The sequence below is a fragment of the Erithacus rubecula genome (assembly GCF_903797595.1).
Source record: "Erithacus rubecula genome assembly, chromosome: 14".
Lineage (NCBI taxonomy): Eukaryota > Metazoa > Chordata > Aves > Passeriformes > Muscicapidae > Erithacus > Erithacus rubecula.
Window position 1 is genome coordinate 16,201,335 of NC_136666.1, and position 20,126 is coordinate 16,221,460.

At 37.6% G+C, this 20,126-nt stretch overlaps 1 protein-coding gene across 1 annotated transcript in view; it reads left to right on the plus strand.

Moving 5' to 3' along the window:
- ENTREP2 (endosomal transmembrane epsin interactor 2) overlaps positions 1-20,126 on the plus strand; it is a gene marked incomplete at its 3' end in the record, with an annotated part of 71,741 nt that overhangs the window by 44,503 nt on the left and 7,112 nt on the right. Inside the window, exons 4-8 of the mRNA XM_079318058.1 lie at positions 502-633; positions 8,300-8,407; positions 13,857-13,919; positions 16,494-16,654; positions 17,255-17,390. Coding sequence (XP_079174184.1) covers positions 502-633; positions 8,300-8,407; positions 13,857-13,919; positions 16,494-16,654; positions 17,255-17,390 — 600 coding nt within the window. The remainder of the gene's footprint in view (positions 1-501; positions 634-8,299; positions 8,408-13,856; positions 13,920-16,493; positions 16,655-17,254; positions 17,391-20,126) is intronic.

A 20,126-nucleotide genomic window follows, 5' to 3' on the forward strand; every position in this document is an offset into this window, starting at 1 on the left:
TTTGCATTAGGAATTTTTTTGTGGATTTGTGTCTGGAAATTTTAGGGGTTTTTTTGATGCAAAGAGTAAAATCAGGGTGGTTCAGATCTCACCACCCAGCCACTGTGCTTCCATCTTTGCTTTGGGAAATAAAGGACTGATTTGTGGTCATGACTCCTTCACGTATTTTCTGACCTTTTCCTGTTATTTTTGGTTCTCCCATATTGAGTATGATTTTATGTTTATTCAGTTGAGTTACTCTGGTTTCACTTGCCCCTGGAAAGCAATTTTTTTTTCAAAAAGAGGCATAAAAGGTAACACTCTTTGACATTGAATCCTCTTTCTGTATTTTACGTGTTTTTATAACTTCTGTTAATCAGTGGAAAACATTCTATTCCAAGGGTTCTGCACAGGGATTTTAATTTTGCATTAAGTAGTCACTACTGTAACTGTAAATACCATTTTTGGGGAAGTGTGTTTCTGTTGATTTATACATTTTCTGACCTTTTCTTTTCTCCGTAGATTAAATTCGACAGTGATGGTGTCTGTGTTTGCTGTGAAATGCAGCACCAAACTTCAGGCTGCAGTAACCTGGGAGAAACACTGAAACTGAACCCTCTGCAGGAGTGCAATGCAGTGAGGCTGACCCTAAAGGTGTGTTAGCAAAGAATTAACTGTTTATTGCAGTTTTGACTCAGTGTGTGATGAAGGGAGCAGCAGCTGCTGTTCTCTGCCCTCATCCACCCTTGTGTGCAAAAACATCTTCATCACAATATCAGCATTTGTGTAAAACATCTTCATCACAATATCAGCATTTGTGTAACTGTTGTGTTAAAGATTACTCAAGAAACAGAGGTTAAAACTGGCTGTAACTGATGCTGGAAGGTGCAAGAACAGGTATCTTTAATTTTGCTGTTCCAAGGTGGTGTTTATTGATGTGATAAACTGCAAAGAAACCCAGAGTACTGCAGGATGATGATGTGTTTCCTGATGTGCTGCTACCATAGGCAGTGATGTTATTTTGGGAAATGTGCCCATAAACTGCCCTGCAACATTGTAAGAAGTTTAAATCATCCAGCATTTTGTGTTACAACTACCCAGATGAAAAATAGAGAGCAAGTACTAAGAATATTGTATAAGTGGGTTAGAGCTCAGTGTAATTGCTCCCATCACTGCTTCTTTTCATTATCACCAAATGGGAAGGCATTGATGCTGTTGTTTGGAAAAATAATAAGGAGTCAATGAAAGAACTGCTCAGAAAAAAAGAATCCTAGGCTCAAAGGCAGATATTGATTCATTCTAGGTTTACTTTCGTGATCAGCAGAACTCTGCATCTGTAACTCTCAATTTCTAAGTATGTATTTCAATAAAACTAATAGAAAGAGTGGAGTAAAGAGGAAAAATTCATTATGAGAATGATTTAGGGAGGAAGATTATAGGGTGAGTCCTGAGAAAGCTATAAAAGTTTTACTATTGTTTGAAGATATATTTTAAAATTCAGAATGTGTAGAAATCCTGTACAGAATATGTGGTAAATATCTAAATGTTCTTCAGCCTTCTTAAGAAAAAGCAAAAAAAAAGCTACCACCAAGTAATAAGGATGAGGCAGAAGTTAAAATATTTTTATGGCCCCAAAATTAGGTAAGAACTCTGCCCCATGTTTTAAGAGGATGATAAAGGTAACAGAGCAAAAACCTATTGGGTAGCAGGAGTTTAGTAAGTGGAAAAGAAGAATAATTTGACATTGCTGGTCAAAACACAACAATCTTCAGTGAAATGTATTACAAGAAGGTAACTTCTGAGAAGGGCATTCCTCTAAGTGTGACAGATGCAGAAACATGAACCTGTCATTCAGGAAAAACTGACATGCTAATTCCATAAAAATAAAGATGGAGGGAGCATATGTTTGCTTCCTGAAAATATGTCAGTAAGGTAAACTTTAATGAGAGGGAAACAACTGTTTATCTTTGGAGGACACTGTCAGCATATGATGTGAGTAGAAGTGACATATGTTGAAAATCAAGACAAGGGCTCTAACCAATACAGCAATCAGTATACATGCACAAAATTTAATTTCTTCTAAGATATAACTCAATCATTTATAAAGGGAATTGACATATCAACTTACACTACAAGAAAATGGGTTTAAACACAGGAGTTCCCATGAGTATAGTCTGAGTGCAATTTTAATTATGTTCAAAACTTTTCATCTAAGAAAGTTAGGAAAACAACTTTTTCAGGAAGTTTTTTACATATTTTTCAATTTTAATTCTACATTTGCTTTCTATTTAGCTTACCTCTGATTCCTGGCTGTAAGTTTAAGAACAGCATTCTACTAATAAGAAAAAAAGTTACAGCTCATTAGGTAACAGCTGACAGTGATAGGCTCACCCTCTTTAATTATAATTAATAATTAATGTGATTTTAAAGAAACAAACGTTTTAGTACCAAAAGCTCAATTGCATTCACTGTTTGAAGAGGCAGAGGGAGAGAAAATGTAGAGAACCAGAGTTAAGATTATACATCTTCATTATGCAGGCTTCATGCTCCTCTTTTTTACAAGTGGGGTAAAAAACTTGTGTTTCCACTAAGGCATCTGTGGGTTTTGGTGGTAGCAGCTGTGGAGCTGTGCTGTGAACAGAACAATTGAGAGCACACATCACCTGTCTGATCCTGTCCCCAGGCCCAGGAAAACCAGCAGTGACTCCTGGTCCTGTGCATGTTAACTGTGCCTTGTATGATATTGGGTGGGGGGGTTATAATTGCTTTGAAAAAATCTCTAAATTTGTTGTTATTGTTGTTGTTTGTTACAATGAAACATCTCTATGTGCTTTTTTGTATAACTATCCTCCTTTCTTCATTTCAAGCCCTGAATACACTACTCAAGCATTTTAATGGGGACAAAGGAACTCTCACTGCAGTTTGTATGGTCCCACAAATACACATTTATAGATACAAGTGTTGATTGCAAATGCTGACTGATCTGTAAGTGCTGATTTCTGAGATTAGTTGAATAGTGGGATTTCAGCACAAAATTATATGTTAGAGCAAAATGGACAAAAATACTTTGCCATTTCACTGTTGTAATGGTGTCTCAGCCCACTCAAGGGTGGTGAATTGGTAGGGTTAGAATTATAAGATACTATACCTGTAGTCTGAATGGTTGAGCTGCTTTTCCTTCCTCATGTGTTTTTCTGTTCCTAGCTTGGACAATGGGGGAATATGGTTGTAAATGTCTCTCTGGGCTGAAAAGGTGCCTCTTTGAATGACTGCAATCTGTTTGTTCCATCCTTGTCCAGTTATGTTATGGAACCTTAGCCTTTCAGGAGTCTCTATCATATCCCCTTTACTAAGTTCAATGATGACACCTGAGTTGAAAGATATGCCAACTTGTGTGCAAGCAGAGAAGAACTTTTTGAGTTTATTTTTAAGTAGCAGCTGTGCACTTCTTCTTAAAAATACAGTAAAACAGACCTGTTTGGCTCAGAATTAATTCTTGAGCCTTCCTTGTATTAGAACAAATGTTTTTCCCAGTGCTTTTCCAGACATATGCAGTGAGAACAACCGAAGTTATATTTTGAGCTAAAAGGATTGTTGTCCTTGAATGAAAGAGGTACATTGACACTCATTTCATGGGTGAAAAAGCTTTGCTGCTCATTATCTCTTTTCAGGATACAGTAGGATGGGAAATGAAGCACTATAATTGAAGTCAATCATGGAGAAAACAAATCCTCTCCACAGCATTGCAGGAGTGGAGCTGCTTTTAGCCACTGGTGGCTGGGGATGTTGAGATCCATGTGTCAGGGCTGCTGCTTACAGAGTGTTCTTTCCACACAGCAGCAAGCTGATTTTGCTTCTCTCACAGTACATTGACTAACTGCCAAGAACTTAAGAACCTCAAAGGCTACAAATCTTTTATTTCCTCAGGAAAATAGTCTATTCAGACAGCAAAATGTGAGTGTGTTGTAAAGAGAGCTGTCAGCTCAATACTGTTGAGTGACTGGAACTCAGAAAATGATGGATGTACTTTATTTCCTTCTGGAGCAAAACGGGTTTGAATACAGTTTCTCAGTTCTGTGTAAGCAGCACAGCTGATTAATTTTCTGTAAATACTTGGCAGAGTGAATATTTTGAGATAATAGTGCTTCACCTGTATGGTAGGGTCTGTACTGAGCAACAAATTCTCTGCTTTGATGTTCATGCATGTAACTTCATTTACAGTACAGTTCATTGCCATGATAGGAAGAGGCAAGAAAGTGACTAAGCAGTTACCAAAGTCTGCTTTTGAGTTGAGTTTTGGAGATGTCCAGACATTCCTCTTTTAGTCTAGTTTGCCTGATGGTTTTGCAAGATACCTGGTACCAGAGACATATTCAGTTATAAATTGGTTTGTAAGCTGAAGGAACTCTATGGGTATGGCCCACCATTAAAATGAAGTGATACTATTCCAGTTTTGCTTTATATTTTCTATGACAGGAGATATAAATGATGTTCTGAAGGACAAAATTTCAGGAGGGTGAACACACATGCAGTGAGTGAGTGTTCATTGCTTATAAAGGACCCAGCCTGTCAGTGCACCCATCACTGAGTGATGGGATTTGTGCCATTGTCATTTTTCATTTTAGATTCTATCTCATCTCTTAGCTTCTGCCAGGTAATTGCATGTGCTAACAGCTGCTCTAAATTGCTTTGTTAAATGATTGTTTCTACAGTTGAGTTATCGATGTGACAATCACCAATTTTTTACTTATTCCAGTTTGATGCCATCTGACTGCTTTATCACCCAGCAGTTTGATGGAAAACAAAGAAAATCAGTTTTTAGGACAAATTGCTTTTTGAGCATATTGCAGTAGGAGGTTTTTTATATTCTCAATTAATTATATCTTAAGATTACCTTTTTTGAATACAGAATATTAAAAAGTATTGCAATTAAACATTCAGATTTTAAATAATACTCAGGTTTTGTAATACTTCTATTTTAATGTGTTCTGTAGCATTCTGGACTACATATTTATAGGACATGCATTTTTATACATTTATATATTGTTTTAATTGTACTACTAAAGGAAGAACTGAGGTACAATAGCACAGAAACTGTGTCAAAAGAATAATAGTGAAAAGAGTTTGAACTAGGAAAAAGCAAAAATAGATGTTGTGTCCTTAAGTTAGACATATGGAAAATGGTAGTACGAAGAAGATTTAAGAATGCACAGGAATCCTTTGGGACCATGGCATAAGTCAAAAGTGTCTACTATTGTGGAGGGAAAGCATGATAAACAGTTATACAGGTGCTGGCACCATTAATTTGGTAATTGTTCAAGCTGTAATATAAATGAAATACTGATTTTGTATTTAATACAAATTTCCTGCTCCTTTAGACACCTATCAATGTAGCTGGCTGGGGCTGGGGAATTACAATTGCTCTGTTGTGGTTACTGTGGCTTTTCACAGACATTTCCTAAAGGACATTTTAATTGTCCTTGCTTGTTCCAGCTGCCATCTGTAACCTCCTCCCCTGTCCTCTGGAAGTGTGTTTGGGCATGGAGGGTTTTAGCTGCTGCTCACACTTTTTCTATTGCTAAATAAATGAGTGTCATGGATTCCCTGGTTATTTTTTCTACAGGGCACAGGCAGTGAATTTCCTGAAAATGGTAAATTGCCTGAGGCTGATTAATGTGTTGGGAGGGTGGGGGAAGTGAGGAGCAAAGGAGAAGGTTGAGTTGTGGCTTGATTTCTGTTTGAGTTGAAGCAGACTATAGGATAAAAAAGCCAAAATAAATAAAGAAGCAGTCTTGCTTTAAGAAATATCTAGTGGTGGTGAGGACTCCACAATCATTGCTCAGTTATTACTCTGTAAAAACTTTAGACTTACAGTATTTTCCATCTCTTTGCTTAACTTCACAGCCTCTTTACATTTTCTGGCTGCTAGATGCCTGCTCCTTATTGATCTTTATGAAATACATAAAAACCCTGCATCCCTGCATTTGGAACTTTCTAGTTGTATCTTCACTTTCAAAGACATTGGAGCAGGAATTGTTGTGTGCTTAGCCTGGAAAGGAGTGTGTAGGGAAAGGCTGCTGTTCCTGTGGCCAGTAATCCCTGCCCTACACCAAAATCTTAATGCTGAATAACAAATTTAGCACAGCTGTCCCAGCAAGGAAAGTCTCAGGGAGGGCAAGGGTGAGTGTAGCCTGCAAAGCACAAGAAATAATCCCCACACTAGAGTCAGTGTTTGCAAGTGCCTAGTTTAGGATTCTGCATTAAGGAAAAATGTAGACCCAGGTGAGGTGAAGGAAATTAAATGAATGAGAATGATCAGAGGCCTAGAAAGTTGAATTCAGTCAAAAATTGGACAAAATGGTGTTAATATGTCATTCAGTAAAGGTGAAAAAGGCTCCAAGAGTGATAATAGAGTTCAAAGGTATAAAAGTCTGCTGTGTAACAGCCTGTTCTCAAGAGCTATGGAAGAAAAGAAGCCATGGGTTTCATCTGTGGCATGACCAGGACACTGATGGTAAAAATAAATACTGGGACCAAGCTGTGGGATCTTTAGGAACAGATAAAAGAAACATCTGTCATGAGACAGAGGCACAGTTAAGTCTGTCCTGGGATGTGTAAAGTTGTATGAGGGTCGTGGAGACACTTTTCATCCTAATTTAGGACTTTGATTTTATTATTTAACATAAATGGTATTAAGTTTTGCTCTCAGATTGGCTAAGGTTTTGTATTTAAATGGCTGTAGTAGGCAATGAATGAAGTTTCTTCCTGCTAGGAAATTGTCCTATTTTCTACCCTAGATCTTGTCTCTACCTCAGTGTTCTTTACCTAGGTTAGCATATGGAAAGCAGAACATAAAGGATCTCAATCTCCCTTTTTTGCCACTGTTAAATAATTGAATCTCCAGGGATCACTTTGTCTATTTACCTCCATTTGAATGCTCTAAGTGGGTCTGTATGACTTTGAGTGGGTTCTCTGTATCACCTTCTGTGAGTGAGTTAGTGCTTGGCCCTTTCAGTGTTTTGCTGTTAATGCTGATGATTCATTATTCCCCTGGCTGAGGGGCTGGCCAAGAAGAGAGAAAACCACTGACCACCACAGATCAGCAAGAGCAAATCTGCCTCAGTGGAAGTTATTCAATCACTAAAACTTGTTGGCCCATTTATTGTCTGCCTGGTTTCCATGGCTGGCATTTCCATTTTCAAATGAAGGTCACTTGAGGAGCAAGCAATTACAGTGGCAGGATTAAATCATCTTTCTATCATTTATTTCAGAACTGTTGAGGAAAACAAAGTGATTTATAGTATGGAAGTTATTTCATGCACTGGCAGTGAATGAAATATTCTTTTTAAACAGGTCCTATGGAATGTTCTTTACACAGTGAGTGTTTTTTACTCATGGTATTGTAGCAAATCTGATTTAGCTTTTCATCTGTTCTCTCTGCTGCATTTTCTCAAATGTTTTTACTGGCTGTTCAGAGAACTAAGCCACACAACAGCCACAGCAGCCTCACAGTTGCTTTACAAGGATTTTAGTAGTTTTGAAGTGTTGCCAGCACACTAATTTCTTTTCTTGTCTTTTCACTGGCTGTGGAGAAAGTAAATACAAATCCAGTGATTGAAAGAGAGATGGATGCTTTATTTTAATGACACCATTGCTATAAAAATGTTCCATTTTAATTCAAATGTTTATTTTCTTCTATTCTACTTGTGAAACCAATACTCTGTGTTTTAAACTTTGCTTAAAAAAAAAAAAACAAAACAAGCCAACAATATGATCATAGGCATTCAATTCATCAGTAGAAGGTGAAATGTCTAGGTGTGTAATCACTGCTTTTCTCTCATAAAAATATTTTAGGTGCATCAAGTTTCTGAAACAGGATAAGTCTCTATTTCTTACTAGATTTTTTTTAACACACAGCCCTAAGTTGTGGATTTCAACTACTCAAAGCAATAATATTTCTGCATGTCATTTTTAATCAGAAATGTCTTTCACAGTATTTTTCTTGTGATAGCTGCAGCTTGGAGTCGATTGTGAAAGAATAATTTGTCTTTTTGGGAAACTAAGAAATTTGAATATCAATATTTCTGAGGACAAATCGAATAGCAAATGTGTTGTGAGAAGTGGGGAAGATGTTTGTTTCTGTAATTGCTGCCTTTGTGGATTGCTACCTGAACGAGATTACAAACCCAATGAGTTCTACCCAGTTATTCGAGACCATGTTAATCGATAGCAGTTGGCAGTGTTTGTTATCAGATCCCTCAGGCATTTCCTGTCCTTTGTGCTGAGATGGGAGATGATATTCTGCTGATGTCTCTTGCAGGACCTGTTGTTCAGTGTGTGCGCTCTCAATATCATCTCCACCATTGTCTGTGCTTTGGCAACAGCAATGTGTTGCATGCAGATGGTTTCCTCTGATCTTCTGCAAATGGTGAGTACGTTTCAGTGACAGCACAGGGCTTGTCCAGCACAACACAGTGTTGTTCTCTGTGGATATTCATTTGCACCTACTCTTTGCTTATAAACCTAAGCCTGTGTGTGTGTCTCTGTGGAGTTAGAGTGTGTGTGTGTACATGGGTGTATTCTTTTATCTGCATACATCTGTATGAACACAGCATATAGATGTATGCAGCATGAGGAGCTGCTGTGTTTTCATGTTTATGTATTGTAGCAGAGTGTTATGATCAGGGTTTTGCAATTGGGAATTGTTGTTTTTGCTAACGAGCTTATTAACGAGGTTCAGTTACAGATGCACATTACATTTGCTGTCATTGCTTGTATATTATCTCCAGTTTCCACGCTCCCCAGAGCAATTACTTAGCTTTAAGATCCCAGTTTTCACTACTAGATTGGTATGAGAAGTACAGAGTATGAGAAGTATAATCTCAAAACTGGAACTTTTCAAGCCCTGTGCCAATAACTGTGTTTTCATAAGGAAAACAGCCTCAGAGTAGCATTTGTGTTCAAAACAAGAGGGAAAAGGATCATTAGTCTTCTGCATAGTCAGCTACTTCACAGGATGCTGTCTTGTTTTGGTTGGACAAAGGCAGCTTTCCTATTCAAAATGAGTATTGGGATTAACAAGGTCTCCATGTTAAAAAAAAAGATAAATTTAAAAACCTTTGTATTTTTCATACCAGCTACACTGCTTGTAATCTTGCTCTATTGCTGAATAATCTAGGAAATGTCCTGTTTAATAAGGGAGAGCAAACACACAAATCTAATACTAGCCATTTGTACATCTAGTATTGAAAATGTTTACATGGATGGAAGACTGGCCAGCAAGTTAGCTACAAACCATTTAAAGAACACAGAAATGTTGTATAGCCTGCCCATGTAGGCATGGTTATTTTAAAAATAAAGAAATAATTAGGAATACACTGGCTGCCTTGGGTATTGATTTAAGTGCATGAATTACAGAGATAAGGCTGTCCTTTCTAGACAAGTGCTCCAGCCCTGGGTTTCAAAACCAGTTAAAGAATATCTTCAGTCTGATATCTGGTGTTTGCTTCACACAGTAATGGGTACAATAAGTTAGGCTCCTATGTTTAGGTAGTTACTACAAATAGTTCATAAATGCATTTTTGCTACAGGGGTCTGTGTATGCATATTGTAGAGGCTTGTAAACAGTGCTTATTTAATAACAGTAGTATGGATGTGAAACAATTAACAGAAATAATAACTCCAGCTGATGAGACTTATATTTTAAGTTTTAAAGGGTTTTAATCATATTCTGGGTATTCTTTCTTATCACACACTCTCCCCCCTCTATATTCTGTAAGAATGCCCATTGACTAAAGAACTTTTTCACCTTGCAGTGATGATGAGGAGATGAAGAGATTGTCACACCTCGAAAAATCTGTCTGTCTAGTGGAAAATTGGTAGCAGTGATTCCAGAAGTGCATATTCCAGGAATCTTGATCTACACTAAATGGTATTTAGCAGTGTCAGAGGAATAAAAATGAATAGACAACAATGAACCAGGAACAATATTAAAGTTCTTCTGATGGGCATATGCAAGAAGCAGTAACCTGAGTAGGATGTAAAATTCCTTAGAAGTACATAATTTTTCTCTCTGCCACCTCATTCTTGATGTCTTTCTTCCCCCCCGGCAATGCTGCCATTATGTTAATTTCTTTTTGCTTCCTATGCTTTGTGTTTCCAGCTTGCTGTCTTCCTGCTTAGTTGTCTGTTCTCCCACCCTTTCAGCTCCATCGGCAAGAATTTTCTTCCCTCTCCCCAGAAGAAGGGAAAAAAAGAACAAACATAGATATAAAATTTTCTGCTCAATCCCAGTCTTTTCTTGTTTATCAGTTTTTCCTTTCTTTTTTCAGGTTGCTGAGCCAGATTCCTACCGGGCCTAAGTGAGCGTAACTTCCCTGGGGCTACGCTGACTTAGACCAGCTCAACTCTCACCTGAGGATTTCTTTTTCTTTCACTATTTTCAGCCTATTGTCCCATGATCTGCAGTTCCTCTTTGCTCTACTACACCCAGAAATCTGATCAACTTCCTTTCCTCTTGCATGTTAATGCTGGATTTTTTGCTTTTTCCTTCACACTGATGCATGCAGCTTCTCTTAGCTGGGTTGTACCACGTTGAAAGCTTGACAGCAGCAGCAAGAGATGCCACTCCTCATAGCTGAAAAGGTTTTAATTATTGTGCTGATTGTTTTACTCTGTTCTACAGTGTTCAAGATCTCTGTGGCAATAGGGAATACCCTCCTTGGATGTCATTAGGTTATCACTAGAGCAATGAGTTCTGTGATTCCTGTGCTGTGTTAGTGTCCTTGTCTCAGAATTTAATCAATGGCAATGGTAATTTTTGTAAATTCCAATTTATTGCTTAGCAACATAAAGCAGGTGTAACAGAATCAAGAAATTCTGCAGCAATGATGCTGTGATTTTTGTGCTTTGTTGATGACTTTTGCATACAACAAGTGTTTTGATTCATACAAGCAAACTGATTTATTTTACTGGAAACTGCTGTCTCCTGACATCCCAACCTTCAGGAAAAACATCCTAAAAATGCAAACACAAGCTGTCTGGTAGAAAGAACAGTTTAAATTTTCTACTGAATTTGAAGAGGGTTGTTTTGGCTTAAGAACAGTCCTACCTAACAAATATTTTATTTCAAGTGCTAAGGAAAAAAAAATACTTCACAATACTTCAAAGTGGTTTTATTATTTTATATTTTTTTATATGTTTCCTGGATTGCTCCTTATTTGAGTTGACTGTTTCAGGAAGTACCCCAAAATTTTTATTTCACTTTAACCTTTCTCACTGTGTTAAGTCTATGCATCTGCTCAGGCAAAGAACCCCTTCCATCTGTACTAAATCTGCAAGAGAAAGTGATGCCATAGGTAAAGATTGAGAAGACATTTGCTGTGTTTCACTAGAGGGTTTAAGGCTGCTCTCCATTACAGAATTGTTCTTTCTATGTACACACTCTTCCAGGAGATAAATGTGATCAAATCAGTTCATATCAAGGCTCTGTAATGTGAAGAAATCTCTCTTAATAGGCAAACTGTCACTTCCATGATATTTCATTCATTGCCTGAGGCATTTTCAGTTTGCATCTTCCCTGATGAATGGCTACTGTGAAAATGCACCCTGTTTTTTCAAAAGGGAGCTGCCTGGATTAAAGAAATACAAGATATTACACCCACTGTGGCTAAAGCACAAATTACACCTATTCCAGTCCTTCCACTCCAGATATATTTATAAAGTTCTTATCCTAGAAGTGCTGGCACTGATACCATTGAGTGTGTTCTGATTTTATCACCATCACTGTTCTTGTTGTGTGATACCTAAAACCATCTGTTATTTTGTAAGAAAATAAGGTAATGATGACACATGCAAGCTGTAATGTTTAATTACTGTTTTCATCAGTCCTAATGATAATTCAGCCTGTCATTATCTTAATAGGCTGTAGTTAATATTTCTTCTCAAACACCTCACAGGAAGCATCTCTGTATGAGGGTAATATCTTGCTGGCATTGTTTAACCCCCATATTCTGGTGAAATAGTAATTAAAAAAACCTACAGGGCAAGGCTTAAGTGAGATTTGATCTTATGTTGTTACATATAATTTATTATCTAATATCAATACATCAAAACCTAAATAATGCTATTTTGGGCACAAAGTTCACTTTCAGGTACTGTAAAACCCCAATGACAGTCCCTTTAGGAATATGCATTGGGAATGACACATCCTAAATGTAAATATGATTGCATAAATACTCCCTTCACACCCACCATTAATGCAAACCTTAGGCCATAAAATATTTTTTATATTTTTAGCAGATGTACCATTTTTCATCAAACATTTTATTGGTAGAAAAAGGAATATTTAATATTTAAGACTAAAATATGGTCAGTACTTCAAAAAAGATATCGCAGAGCAATGCCCATGAGGCTACAGAGCTAATGGCTTGTGATGGTTGTAGGAACAGCAACTGGAAGCAACTGAGCAGAAAAATATAAATATGTTTTCCTTATCAAAATATCTTCTGTCTCATAATTCCCTTTAAGATCAGGGGCAAATTAGAAGAGCCAGCCATGGTCCTGTTCTTGTGGACAATTAGAGTCTATATTTCCCTTCAGCAGATATGATTCCAGTGTTTCAGAAAAGGAAAACAGCAACCTGTCCAGGAGGACAGTTAATTGAAGGCAGATTTATAGACCCAAGTGTATTGCACAGAGCTTTTACTCAGGATAACATGCCAGTATTTAATTAGATGCAATTAGAAATTTTTATTTCCCATTCTCAAAAAAAACAGCAGATTTTTATAAATAAAATGAGAATAATGAGCTCTGGAGTCTCCAAAGGACTGATTTCCAAGTTCTACAGCACATTTAATAAATGTGATATGGAAGGCAGAGGTAATTACATGCAGATATAGGGAGAACTCCAGATAAGTTTCCCTTAGAGCACCAGGCACACACTGATATATGGCACTTGTGGTTTAGATGAGCTCTGATTGCTGAGCAGGGGTCAGTGGTGCTGGGGGTGCACAGAGCACAGGATGGGGGCAGAGCTGTTAGTCTCACATACCTTGGGCAGAAGAATGGACCACATGGATCACATGAGGAGCTGCTTCAAAACAGAATTACACTGACAGGTCTCACCTGCTGTTCCTGGTTGACTCTTTTGGATTTCCTCAGCTGTGGGATTTCTCTTTCTAGTAAATATGTTTGAAGTATCTGTTGATAGCTATAAATTCTTGCTAAGTTTTGAATGCAGTTGGGTATTTAGCATTTACCAGAGATGCTCTATGCTGTCTTTGTCTGCAACCATTTTCTATCCATGGCTTCTGCAGTGGCCATTAGTTTAATCCCAAGGCTGGCTGGGGGACCTGCTGTGTAGCTGTTCCAGAGTGTGAGCTGTTGTTTTTGACATGATATTGAGTATAACTTGATCCTGTTTATCCTGGGGACTGAACAAGCCACCCCCATTTTCTGCTTGGCAGTTCTTGTTGCCTGTTCCATTTGCCATCAGTATCTTGATACTGACTATTTGGTAACAGCTGTCTTCTAATACCAGAAATGTGTGTTTCTGTGTGAAAGTATTTGTCAGTGTTTCTTCAGCTTTCTCAGGTCATTGCATTTTATTACTGTCTTTTTCTAACCCATGAAATTTGTATTAAGCCTTTGCTGAAACCCTGCCAGACTTCACTATTTGAGACTAACTCTTGAAGATTTTTTAAATACATTTTCCTGTAGAAAGAATAAGCTTTTGCAGGCTAGCAGAGATCAATTGATGACATAATATGGAATAAAATATGACTTAATTCCCACTTACTAGCTTTCAATTGTTTTCTCAAGGATGTCTGTTCTTTGTGGTAATCCCTTATATTTGCTATTGTTTCATTTCCTGCTAGTTTCCCTCTTACAGCCTTTTTCACTTTAATTTCTGTGCCTTCCAGCAGGATGATATCACACAGGTAAACTGCTCTTTCTAACCCCCCAAAACATGTGTATTTTCATGTCCATCCTGCTGCTCGTTGTCAAGTGCTGGTCACAGTTTGTTGCCATGGTTTGTGCTGCTGGATTTGAAAGGGATGCAGATAATTCTGCTGCTCAACTGAGCTGCATCCAAGCATTAGGTCTTTTCCTCCTGGAGCCACAGCCCCTTCTGCCCTGTGTAAAACCTCTCCCTCCTGTCATGTCCCACAAAGTGTTTGCTGATGGTTCACCTGCTGTGAAAGTGCTTTGTGTGTGTTTAATTGCTGACAGTGCTAAGGGTATCACTCCCAATGTGAGGCTGAATGGATCCAGCTCCAGGGAACTCCAGGGCTGAAGAAATGGAGCTACAAGTTCTCTGGTGCAAACCAAATCTTGGGGTCCATGGCAGAATGGAAACAGTCTGGGAGAAGGTCAAGGAAGTTGTAAATTAAAATTGTTTTTTTTTTCCAGACTGTAAAAATGAGCCAAATTATCAACTCTTTTAGGAAAATGAGGGCAATCCTTTTTGTACACAAATAGTGTACAAAATGTGACCCAGCATACTCATATATTTGTCTTTATTATGATAAAAGTTTACAGGTTTTAAATAATTATGTTTATTTGTCTTGCTTCCATTTTTCCCAGAAGATTCTTCCATGTGTTTGAGATAGTAGCAAATTGATGATTGCTTGTGATTTTATGATTGCTTAGAGCAGAAGTTTGGAGTTTAATGGTTGATATTAATGTAAAGTTACACTTTGGAAAATAGCTGTTGAAGGATCAGATGAGTTTAGACCAAATGACTGCAAGAAATTTTTGAGGTTTTTTTCTGTAAATAGAGAAATGTCTGATAGTAACTAGAACAACAGCATCCCACCTCTCCTGGAGGATGAAAGAGCATCAGACATTTCACATAATGAAGAATAAATCAAACTGATGCCATGTCTTTGTTTCTATGCTGTACCATGAGTAGAATGCAATGGCTGAAAGTCCTTGGCTGGCTGTGGGATGTAAGAAATGACACATTCTGCAGAGGAGGTTCTTTATTAATAATTTTGTGAGGAAATATCTCTGGAGAGCTGATCAGTGAGCAGCTAATACTTCATTTCACAAACAGTTGATATTGGTCCTCCTGACCCTCTGCTGTGCTGTATTATTACAGTTCTGACCTTTGAAACAACATAGAGTGAGTTTAATAGAACTAAGATGTAACTCAAGCTTTAAAACACAAAACACCAGTATGATTTCTGTGGTAATATAAATTCAGCAGCTCAATACCAAGTTAAATTTCAAAAAGTGGTAAATATAGAACTGTGATTTTAAAAATGAAGGTGATTTTCTTCCTATTTTCTGGATCTCCTAAGCAGAAACGTTTTCCCTTTTATTTTACTGCTTCCCAAGTCTTTATCATGGGTTTGAACAACCAATAATGTAATGAGCCAACAGTACAAAAACATATGTTGTCTTGCTCCAGACTGAAAAAGAAATGTGCCTTCATTAAAGTTTCTTAGCTGGCTTGTTTTAGAAGGCAGAAACTAAAGATCAATTCATTTACTGGTCTAAGAAAAGTGCTGTGGCAGCAGAAACTTGCCTGGAGAAGAAAAAAATGTGTGGTTTTGGATTGTCATTCAGTCCCCTTTGATCCATGGGGGAACACAAAGAGCCAGGTGTGGGTTGTGGGATCTTCAGGATGGTCCATATTTGATCATGAATTAGTTCTGGTCTTTCCCAGAACTCTTGTGAGTGTTCCTGGTATCAGTGGTATTGGAATGGCTTCTTTAAATCCCTGCTCTGCTGGAAGTTAATGAGGTTCCTGTCACAAATGTTGATGTGGTTCTCATTATTATTTCTTTTTATTCTGCAGTGCAGTTATTTTCTTTTGGGTTTTGAGATGTGTGTATGAGGCAAATGTTTTCCTTACTTTCATATCAATACTTATAACCTTTATACCACATTTAAGTGTGCATTGTTTGTATTACCAAACCACAAAGAGCTGTTAAGAATATCTCATTTTACAAGAGTAATAAAGAGTAGTTATAAATGGCCCCTTCATTGGAAGTGAAAAATGGGTTGGATATTTCCAGTTGTTTTATTCAAAACACAATGTCTATGTAGCAGTCTGTTTCTAGGTAGTTTTATTTGCACTGGGATTTTTTTTCCTCTTGTGAGTGCAAGGCAGTTCAGATTGGAAGCAAAACCATGAAAACAGTTGTTTTAGTAGTTATACCTGTTTTTTATCGGGTGTTAAAATTATGTGGGGTTACAATAAAGCAATTTACAGTGTAGAAATATTTCTTGAAAAGCCAATAAATTGTAAATGTCTGTGTCCTAAGAGTGACTGACTTGGAGGCCCACAGCCTCTCTGTCTACAGTAAAACCTTGTGCTGTATTTTCACAATCTGACTCACCCTCCTCACTGATCACAAGAATTCTTATGTCCAGAAGTGCCTTTTTCATTTCAGCTTGGGTATTAATGGATTTGGTGTTGGTCACTGTCGCTAATTTTATTAAAATTGTTGATAGTGGAGATGATGTTTCTACCACCTGAAGGAACTTTCCCTATTCATTTCCAGTTTCTGCCACAGAGGCCACATTCTGCCAATCCTGACTGCATGACTCCCCACGGGACTGTGCTGCACCAAACCCTGGATTTTGATGAGTTCATCCCACCAATCCCCCCCCCTCCCTACTACCCTCCAGAATACACCTGCACACCTGTGGGGGAGGCACAGAGGTGAGGGATCCCCTTCCCTGTTGCTGCACTTGGTTCTGAGCTCTTGCAAATTGGGCTCTTCTTTTCCAGAGAGATTACTTTTTTTTTTTTTTTTTTTTTTTTTGCAAACTTGTTAGATTACATCTGGAAATATTTGTGTTAAAGCTCTGATGCAATAGAAAAATGACTGCACTTAGCTAAGACAAGGATAACAAGATCCCTTTGTAAGTGATCTTTTCACAGTTATCAGCATTTTACATTTGAAGTTGAGTATGAGATTTAATTTTTTAAGGAAATCATTATGCGTATTAATTGATAAAGATTAATGCTAATTAAATATTAATTAAAGTAAATATTAATACAGTTAATGTGTATTAATTTGGAGTAGTGAAGGACATTAATGTGGCAAAATAGGCTGGTAAAGATGGCTGGCATCCTAAATAAAATAGAATCATTAACCCTGTGAACAAGGCCTTCCTTTTGAGTGTCTAATAAATTTATTGAATGTAATTCTTTGCAGTGTATTGGCTTTGAATTCATAGAAGCCTTTACATCACTGTGGTGTAGGTAATAAATCCAATGCAATTTCTTAATTATTTGCTTGTTTATGTTTTTATGTAGAAGTCTTCATTTGGAATTCCCTCATTCCCCATTTGGTGCTTTATATGAAGTCACCATTAATAGCCCAGGAATGCTGTACCCAAATGAGCTGCCCCCTCCCTATGAGGCAGTGATTGGAGAGATGCCTGACAGTCAGGTGAGGACAACCAAAGAAAATTCCTTATGTGATCTTCCCATTTTCATGGTGCAAAATAATCCTAGATTAACTTTAAAGAACAACCATTAGAAAATACCTTTATTCTTTAAAAACATTTGCCTGACCATTTTACTTTTTAGGGGTTTAGCTAACAAATTTTGCTTCCTACACAAGCAGTGAGTAGTTCTCTACTGTTTAATCTTCTGATTGCTACAGCTTTTGGCAATCAGATTCTGCTGTTATGTGGCAAGAACATCTTTACCCTGAGCTTACAGAAGGGATCCAGTGTACTTGAGACAAATATTTATGTTACACTTTTTACTTTATTCTGTACAGTACTGACTGAGCTGAAAGTGGAATGATAATGTATTTGCATGTACAGCCAGAGCTGATTTCAGCATTTGCTTGAAGGAATTTGTGGTGATTAATCAGCTGTTTCAAAGGGGAAATACTTTCAATTGCTTTTAGAAGCTCTAATTTCTTTCAGGCTTCAGTAAAACCTCCAGGAGTCAAATGTTCTAGGTATTCTTTATCAGTTGTTAATAGCACACAGGAAATGCCTGTGTTCAGGTTGCCAAATTACACCACATTACAGAGGGTACTACTTTGCCTTTCCTCAAAATGCAACATTGAAATATTGCCTAGTGACTTTTTTCCACAATGGGGGAAACCAGAATTGAAGCCACAAATCTAAAGAAATGATACAAAGAGGATTATTAAGATAATTAACAAGACAAGTGTCTGAGAAAAAAAAGAACGTTGAATTCAAAACTTCCAACCAAAATGCAATTAAATCTCTCCAAGATTTGTCTAACTTTGCATCTTCTGTGACTGACAAAGCAGCTTCTGACAGGTCTTCTGATCTTGCCTTGTGCTGTACCCTCCACCCAACACAACAAACAGACCAAACATTGCATTACTTCTGATTTGTTTGGCTGTGATAAAATGGATCTGTACAAACTGCTTTTGAGTGAAGTTCCTTGCTGAACAGCAAAATTGGAGTTTTCAAGGCCATCTCCTTCTGGAACACTTTTTATCCAAGTTCTATCTTTTCTCCTTGGCAGTAACTCAGATGAGGCTGCAAACCTTGGAGCAGTCAATGTTTGTCAGTAATTAAAAACATGGACAAAAGTGATATGAATCACAATTTAACAAGGTGTGACTTATGGCTTTAGTAATCAGATATATTCACTGTTAATTTTTGGCATCTGGGGTCAGTTTCAGCACCTTGTCTGTTCTCCTCTACCCACCTGAGCTCCAGAGGTGTTTGTTCTAATCACCAGTGAAGATGAGTGGTGGCTTCATTTCCAACAGTGATAATTATATAGTTTCTTATCAGGGAGTGAGTTTACCTGAACTTGGTAGTTGCTGTTCAGAGAGCTTGTGGCAGGCTCTGTCTCAGCACTGAAGCTCTCTGGCAGGGGCAGCCAAAGCCCACAGTGACTCTGTAGCCACAGATTTTTTCTTGACAACAAAAACTTTCATGTATATTTTGCAATTAATGTCCCAGCTGAGATGTAAATGGAGAATGGAGCCAAAGTCCAAGGCAGTTTTGGGTCTATAAGAAGAACAAATTCAGGAGACCTGAGATCTTCCATGCTGCAAATACTCCCATAGAACACAGTACAGCAGGAACTGAAATAATGAGATTTATAAATCCCTCAAAGGCAGGCTTGGCAATGGAAATCATGGCAGGGATTTAGCTACAAAAGTGCTTCTGGGAACCATTATGTAATAATGTCATAATTGTAAAACCTTTTACTGTGCATGAAGCAATAGGTTTTATTTGTTTTTAAATGGATTGAGGTCCTTAGAATTGTATTAAATTGTACCAAATTAGACTTGATATTTCATGCTTTTTATGGGCAACAAATGTCAGTGCTAATTTAAGTGGTTGCATCCATGAAAAAATTGCTGTTGTCATCTGTACTGATTAGGAATTCCCATTTCATGACTAAAAAAAAAAGTGGTTCACACTGTTTTTCATGCAAAGTATTGAGTGGGATATAGAAAAGATAAGAACAAACAGAGCAGGGTTCTGGGTGCACTAAATCAATGGTGCTTTGTGAGGTTCTCTAACCTGTAGGCTGTGCAGACCTGTTAAAAGCACAGGTTTTCTTCCTTTTTTCTATTGATAGCTTAGTGACTGAGGATGTAAAATTCAATCAGGTTTTGTTACCCTTGGCCTGCATGAAACCATGTGCTGTCTCTGTGTGAACCAAAACTCTGACCTGGCTTCAAAATTGTCAGTGTTACCTCCTACAATTAAAACCCTGCTTCTCCTTTCCCCAAGCAAGAAGGTTAATCAATTCTAAATGCATGTAAAATACATTCAGCAATTATTCAGAGACAATGTAGAGTGTCAATGGATGTTTCAGCACAAATTTTCAGCAGATATTTTCCACTCAGTGATTCAGAAATCAAGTGAGTAATTATGGAAGGGCCTAGATTAAGAATTTATGAAAGCCCCTAGAACCCCTAGATTTTTAAAAAGAAACAAACACCCTTAAAACATTGTACTATTTCTTCCAAAAGGAAATCAGTCTGAATTTTCTACAACAACAAAAAGCATTTGTGAACACTTCTTGCTTTTCTAGCTAGTTCCCAGAACTTCCACAATCAGATCCCAGGAACAATCTGTAACTTTGAGTGACACCACATTTTACTTTTTACCACAGATGTGATACTCTGGTACAATCAAGAAAGATCCTTTAAGAAATTTCCAAGGGAAGTGGT